A 7682-nucleotide genomic window follows, 5' to 3' on the forward strand; every position below is an offset into this window, starting at 1 on the left:
CATAAGTGATGAGACTAAATACTAGATTTGATCACTTTTACGTGAGACATTTGACTCGTGCCACGTCCATACACATAGCTCATTATCAAATTTAATCAGCTCGGTGTAGCCTCATCAAGTGGGAATATTACTTTAAATCGAATCAACAGGAATATCATATTAATCTCTCTTTGCTTTCATATATAGTCACATACACAACCTAGTACTCCCAACAAATCCATAAAACAGGGTCCCATTTGGTAAAAATTGCAAGCTTCCAAGCATATCTTCCCATTAATATTACTTGAAAACTCAAAGAATAGTTGCACTCATCCTGTTGACATATCAACACAAGAACCCCACCACTACAAACTTACACATCATCAATCATTACTTTGATTTCTATCAAAAAAAGTGATAATAATAATTTCGATGAAAGTGCCAGCCAATGGTGAACATGTAACAATGCCCTCAATTAATCAATCTACTAATAGTTCAATATGATATTTAGGTAAGAATGATCTTGCAAAATCGAATTTAAACACTGATAATAAAATTAGGTTTCCCAATTTCTCAACAATGCATCAGAACAATTTGTTTTCTGTTGTTCCCACCCATCCCCGACACCCTTCATAACAAAAACATAGAAATGTTAATTACTTCCCAGCTAATACTCAGTCAAAGATTATTATAATAATAAAACTAGGCCTTCGGTTTCTTCCCTTTGGCTTCTGGGGCTGGTTTGGTCTTGAAAGGTAGGAATGTCTTTCCACCCATAAATTCTCGTAACGCTTCTGGTATCTCAACACCATTCTCCCTCTGATAGTTCTCAAGAATGCAGCACATGGTCCTCTCTGTTGCTGTGAGAGTAGAGTTCAACAAGTGTACATATTTCTTTGTCTGCTCATTGCTCTGCAACAGCACAAAATAACAGTGGGCAAACAATCATAAATTTGAAAAAGTCATATAACACAAGAACTTAAGAAGTTGAATGCAGTCAATGCTAAAATCATGATATCAGAAATGTGCAATCTAGGTTCACTTGCCCATATAAACCTAAGACCATTTTTATCATCCTCACAATAAAGGTTGGCTTTCTGTAAGATAGGCATTCACTTTCCTAGCGAGACTGATCAACAAGGCGTGATGATACAATTTATAACAGCAAACATTCCTTGCTGTTTCTGTTTGACATGTTTGAAAGCATAAAGGGCCTATTTTCTTGTTATTTGGACAATAGTCATTTTGGATTATCCCGAAAAGTCCAAAGCACTATAAACCTTTGCTTCTTAGCCATAATTAAAATTAAAACTTAGGATAGAGTATAGCTTTATAACGGAAAATTCATCAATATCTAGTGGGTGACGAATTTAAATTACTTGGACTTGCAGACAAATATATAAGAGCATTGAAATTTCTCCAAGTTTTTTTTTTTTTTTTTAAACTTTCACCAAGTTTTAATTCAAAATTTTTCCAATAAATTTGGTTGTTTCTAACCTTGTTTCTTGAAAATATACTCAATATTGCTGTTGATAGAGGATTCCAGCTCAGTATAGACAAATAAATGGGAGGTGATAAAAGAGTTTGCATGATCTACCTTTTTCTGTCCATATCGGGTTTCCATTCTTCTTGCCTGATAGTCTGTACAGTTTGAACATGACACCAGCTCTCTGTAAGCCTGAGATGCAGGAAACCATGCCTCCAAATCATACTTCTTTGAAGCGGCATCATTCAGAGCACCAGAAACAATAGAAACAACTTGATAGGGAAGGTTTAGCTGAAACATGAAAAATTAAATCAGATTCATAGAGAGAAAAGCAGTCAGAGGAATTCATATATATTACCTCACGTTTCTCCTACATGAAGCACAGAGAGAGAAAGAGTCAACCTATACACATAAGTATACCACTATGTCTTGACTTATACACAAATGTTCATACCAAATACAAACATATCTGTATCTCTAAACTTGGAAAAAGATAGACATTGACCATCAAATCTTGTTCTTGGATCATCCATATCATGTGGCATTAACAAAACTAACCAACTCATTAATATGCTACTTGATATAGTCTTAAAACTAAAGGGAAGGAAAAAAGATTAATGGAAAATTCAACACACCATCTTGTAGAAATCCTCAGAGTTTTTGATCATTTCCTCATGCATGTCCCAAGATTCATTATTATCAGGGCTGGTAATACAAAACTGCTCCACTTTCTCAAACTGATGAACTCTGAATATTCCCAGAGTATCTCGACCATGTGCACCAGCCTCTTTACGGAAGCAAGAGGAATATCCAGCATATCTGGAAAAATTGAATATTTATGAGCAAAAGGCCACCTTTCTAGTCGTAGGAACAAGCTTCATGAAGATATTACAACCTTATTGGTAGCTCAGAAGGGTGGATCCAATCTTCCAGATGATACGCACAAAGTGGCTGTTCAGCTGTAGCAATCAGATATTTGTCATCTCCCTCACCTGTGACCTATTAAATGACAACTACTTCAGTTAGCTCGCATACCTGTACATATGATGTAGGAAAATAAAGTGAATGAAGCATTCATTTTCTATGATGTCAGACCCTCCTGGGCTCCCACACTTTCTCCCCCATTTTCTTTTGTTTTCTTTTTCTGATAATTACTAGTATAAAGAATGGGTGCATAAAAGGTACATGAGAGGTAACTCACAAAAGTGAAAACAAGAACAGAGGAAGAAGAGAAGCAAAAATGCAAGAAAATTAAAAAGTCAAATAAAGAAAGATAAGGGGATATTTTCAAAATTTTACAAATGTTACCTTGTAAAGCTCTTCATCAAACTGTGCTAATTGAGCACACTTTGCCATGACCTCTTTTCTCATGAAGAATGGAGTTTGCAATAATGTATATCCCCTTTTCTCCAAAAAATCAAGACCAAAGTTAATAAGAGCTTGATTAAGACGCACACCATCTCCTTTCAAGTAGAAACCTCTGCCTCCAGCTATATCGGCACCTAAAGTTCACACATATTGGGATAAGTAATTAAACCAAATTAACATCATCTAGAGTAGCATAGTATAAATCCATTGAGATTGTTTTAGTGATACGAAGCCTAGCAATTGGTCTACAAAGGAGTAATAATTACAGAAAGTAGAAATGTAAGGACAAAAGAATGTGTTAAGATACTGAGTATAACTCGGAATGGCCAAGGAATATGATTCACACGTTTCAATTTTTTCTCACTGAGTATGAATTTCACAGACTCAGTAAGTTGACCACAACACATGGGTTAAAGTGCAAATTGTAAGTTGAAGCAACTAACCCACTATACTAAGAACAAACCGCTGGTTCAGGTTCATAATTTTAGTGACCATATTCCAGAAGCTTAACAAGTATACTTATTTATAAAAGTACAGATCCTAAAACCTCAGAGCTGATCAAGCTAGAATGAATAACTCCCAACACTTCAACCAAGATATAGGTGCTTTTCAACTTATTTAGTTTTTTTCTTGTAGAGAAGTGAACAGAGATGCGGTTTGATTTTTCAAAAAAAGTCATGATGCAAATGCATTTTGCAGTTACATTTGATCAACAATTTAGATTTCTGCAACCAGATAGGGCCCAGAAAAAGTTGTAATCAGGTGAATCAATATAGGTTTAGAATAAATCCATAGAATTAAAAATGCAACTCATGAATTGAAAGCCAGGTACACTAACTATAAGCTGACATATTAAATTCAGCGCATACAAGAGAAACAATAAACCAGAATAATGCTCCAATCAAGTCATAAAATATTAAATACACCACAACATGTTCAATATAAGAAAACCATCTTGCCTTCGAGCTTTGAATGAAAGTAATTTCCTAAATACCTTTCTTCAAATCTGCAATCCCAAGGAGCTCAACGAGATCAACATGATTCTTTAGTTTTGGCTCCAATCGTTTCTCACCCCATGATCGGACCACCTTATTGTTTGCCTGTAATACATGTTACAACTTTACAATTCAGAATAAGCATTAAATACAATAAAAAGGAAATGAAATTTGCCAACTCCAATACCTCGTCATTATCAACTGGAACTGAATCATGAACAAGATTTCCAATTAATAGCAATTTTGAATTCAATTGCTGTAAAACTTCCCGAACTTCAGCTTCTTTCTCTGCTGCTGACTTCTTATTCTCCTCTGTATTCTTTATCATCTCACTGGCATCTTCACCTGCCTTTTTTTACAAACAAATTCTGAAATTCAGTTCCATACCAGACAAACCCAATAATTAATTACAAAAATAAAAATCCAACAAGATCAAAATATTCAGAAGTAATAGACTGAAATACTAACAAATTTTAAGTCAAACAGCATTTGCCCACACAGAATTAATCCAATTCAAATCCCAAATTCTGGAGCTCATGACTCATATACAGAAGAATGATGCTTTCTATAATTCAAAATACATCAGCTTACTTGCATGTGTACACCCACCAAATGCTTAATTTTTCTATTGCTTCGATATACAGCAAGAAAATAATGGTTTAAAACTATAGACTCCACTCTGACATCTATTCAACAAAACACATCTTCTAACAACTTATTCCTTTTCCAAAACTAAAGAAATCTAAGAACTTTAAAAAGAATGTAATTAACAATTAGAATGACTAGTATTTTCACTAAATTTTTCTGCTTTCTAAAGAATCTACACAAATAAAACTCAAGTTCCTGTTTAGCTTATACAGGAAATCTTTTTTATTGTTGGACCTGCATTGATACTGGCACGTGTCCCTTGGATTCCACCTACTTGCACCCTGAGGCCCCAAGTGAAGCATGTGCCACGACCAAATCTGTCTTGTTCCCACTAGAACAGGACAGAAGCTAAACTACACAGGAAAAAATTTTAGGAAATTTTTTCTCTGAAAAACTTTTGGATGCTCCACTACTATCATAACGGTTATTCTACACTCCTAATTAATTTTTTCCCTAAATGTCATAATTGGACACGATAAATTTCAGGTACAGTATGTTATGCACTTTCTCAACATATCTAATCATATACCCTAAACGTTTTCAACTTTTCACCAACAAAAGAATGAAGCCATACTAAATGTACAGCATAATAATATAATCACAAACAAGGATGTTTCTGTGGAAATATTTTCTAGGAAACCTTTACCAAGATCCTCACCATTTGTGATTTGATATGAGTTTTTTCCATGGTGAAGCTTTTAACTTTCTCAAAATAAAGGGGTACAATGATCAGTTATCATCCCTTACTTAGCAGGCATTAAGATTATATACAACATGACATCATATATACCTAATATAAGGATCTACACATTTGTTTATAAAACAAGGAGGAGGGATCGGACCATTTCACAATGAAATTTAATTCAATTTTTTTCTATTAAATGAATCAAAATGGTGCCGTTTCATTTTTTTTTTCTTCCTTTTAATCACTTTGTGCACCCACCCATGTCAAGTAAAGTCCGAATAACACGACCCCACATGCAAGAATCGCGTATCGAGTAACCCCAGGACTTGAACTGGAGACCTCATGGGGGGCTTTACTTATCACCTGAGTACTAAGATTTGAAAGGACATGACACCATATACAGCTCGACCTCGCATAACCATTCTCTCTTCATTTGTTTATGTAAAAGGGAGGAATCAAATTATTTCAAAATGAAATTTAGTATTTTTAATAAGGAATCAATAAGACACACATGGTGCCATGCCATTTGAATTTGAAATCAGTAATCATCAGTATACTAAGATTTGAAAACTGATCACATTTGTTTACACAATCTGTAAGCTTTGTTTTTTTTTTTAGATTTGTGAAAATTACAAACATCTTAGAGCAAGAAATGAAGTGGATCCAAATATAAAATATAAAAATAAAAAAAAAGTATGATCCGAAAACCCGAAACGAAAGAAAGAATATCAAAAGACTCACAATTCGAAGCTGAGCGACTTGCTTGTTGATCTTGTTGAAGTCCTTGCGAAGATTCTCCAGATCGAATTGAACTACAACCCAAAAAAACCAAAACCCATATTCAAAAAACAGAGATCCAAACCAAAGATTCGGTAGAGAGAAAGAGATAGAGATTTTTTACGTTGGCGCCATTGTTTGTCGATGGCGATGACTTCGTCGACGAGTTCGACGTTGGCGAAACGACGGCGTTGGGATTCACGAATGAGTTCGGGGTTGCCACCTTTCTCTACTCTGAAGAGATTGATGTCCAACATTTCGAATCTATTATTCTCTGCGTTTTTTGTCTGCAACTGAAACTGTGAGGTGAAGAAGAAGTGGAATAAAATTAAGGAAAGAAGAAAAGGTTCTGAGGTTTTGCTTTTATTATCTTCTTCAAAAACCCTAAGCCTATTTATGGTAGTGAAAAGACAAAATAAGAAAAGATTAGTTGCTGTTTGGGATGTAGGATGAGCCTAACCCTACCTGGGAGAGGGCTTTTTTTTTTTTTCTTTTTTTTTGAGAAAGAGTTTTATCCTATGACGTTCGCTCCTGATGATAGTTCTTTATCATCAGACCAAGACACTAATCAGTTTTTGTTATAGGCGGGAATTGAACTCTAGATCTCTTATTCAACAATCATCAAATACTTTATCAATTGAGCAAGTTGGAACTCACTAAAGGCTTCTAAAAGAGAGAGACAAAGGTATTATTAAACATCGTATGTAAATGTGTAATAGAGTGTGTGCGCCACTTAATTTGTAGAGTGTGTACAAACACAAAACACAATTTCAATTAAATTGTGAACACTATTTTGCGATTCTAAAATGTGTTCATAAAACATTATATATATATATATAATGTCTCTTGGATTTCCCGTTTGTTATGGGGATTTTACGTTGAAAACTAAGTGATGTAATATTTTAAAGAAATAAATATGAATGATTATAAATTTTGTGACAAATACTATGTTTTTTTTATATAATTTATTATATTTATAATTTATATTTTGATAGGTGAGAAAGGAGGGATTTAACCACGAACGTGTTAAAACCATTTGAAGGAATCAATTAAGTTACAAGGGTTTTGATAACAATTAGTAGGATTTTCTTGCAATTGTAATAAATAGTACAATTTGAATTATGAAAGAATCATGAAGAAGAATAGATGCAACTAAGTAATTGGTCTCTTGAGTCTTAAGGATTCTATGGTTGATTTCAATTTTTGTTTTTTTACTAAGGTGTTGTTATTATCATTGTTGTACCTGTAAAAGTAAGTATGAATTTTATATTTATTTTTTTGGTAATTTTAACAATATATTGTGTATTTAAAATTTGATTTTTTTAATAACAAATTTCTTTTATGGTAGTTTAGACTAAAGAATAGTATGTTCGAGAGGGAAGATCCAAATAAATAGGCCTAAAGCCCAAAAAGTCCCCACGAGCTAAAGATAAAAGGGGAGGCCTAGACCAGACTGAATGAGCCTGAACAAAAGGGAATTGGCCCAGGCAAAACACGTCTTGATCATGTCTAAGGATAAGCGCCACATTAACCAGTGGGAGTCACCATGACAAATTTCAAGAAGAACTGTTCAAGGATCACCCATTCCTCGAAAAGGGACCGATGAGTGACTAGACCTCAGAAACATATTCAGCACCAGTAAGCCTAAAAGGTATCATGGATGACCACTCAAACAAAGTAATAGTGGGACCCCAGATAAGGAAGAAGGAAGCTTCTAGAGGAAGCAATCATCTCCTTCACATTA

General features: G+C 34.3%; 1 protein-coding gene across 1 annotated transcript; it reads right to left on the bottom strand.

Moving 5' to 3' along the window:
- Positions 1 to 485: 485 nt before the first annotated feature.
- LOC142628257 (serine--tRNA ligase) lies at positions 486 to 6308 on the bottom strand. Its single transcript, XM_075802324.1, has 9 exons — positions 6063 to 6308; positions 5903 to 5973; positions 4016 to 4177; positions 3828 to 3933; positions 2774 to 2967; positions 2361 to 2464; positions 2101 to 2284; positions 1577 to 1756; positions 486 to 891 (listed from the first exon to the last, which is right to left on the bottom strand). Exons 1-9 carry the CDS (start codon positions 6193 to 6195, stop codon positions 682 to 684), a joined length of 1344 nt encoding a protein of 447 aa, XP_075658439.1. The 5' UTR covers positions 6196 to 6308; the 3' UTR covers positions 486 to 681.
- Between the last annotated feature and the right edge of the window lie 1374 nt (positions 6309 to 7682).

This window comes from Castanea sativa, chromosome 3, assembly GCF_040712315.1.
Source record: "Castanea sativa cultivar Marrone di Chiusa Pesio chromosome 3, ASM4071231v1".
Classification (NCBI taxonomy): domain Eukaryota; kingdom Viridiplantae; phylum Streptophyta; class Magnoliopsida; order Fagales; family Fagaceae; genus Castanea; species Castanea sativa.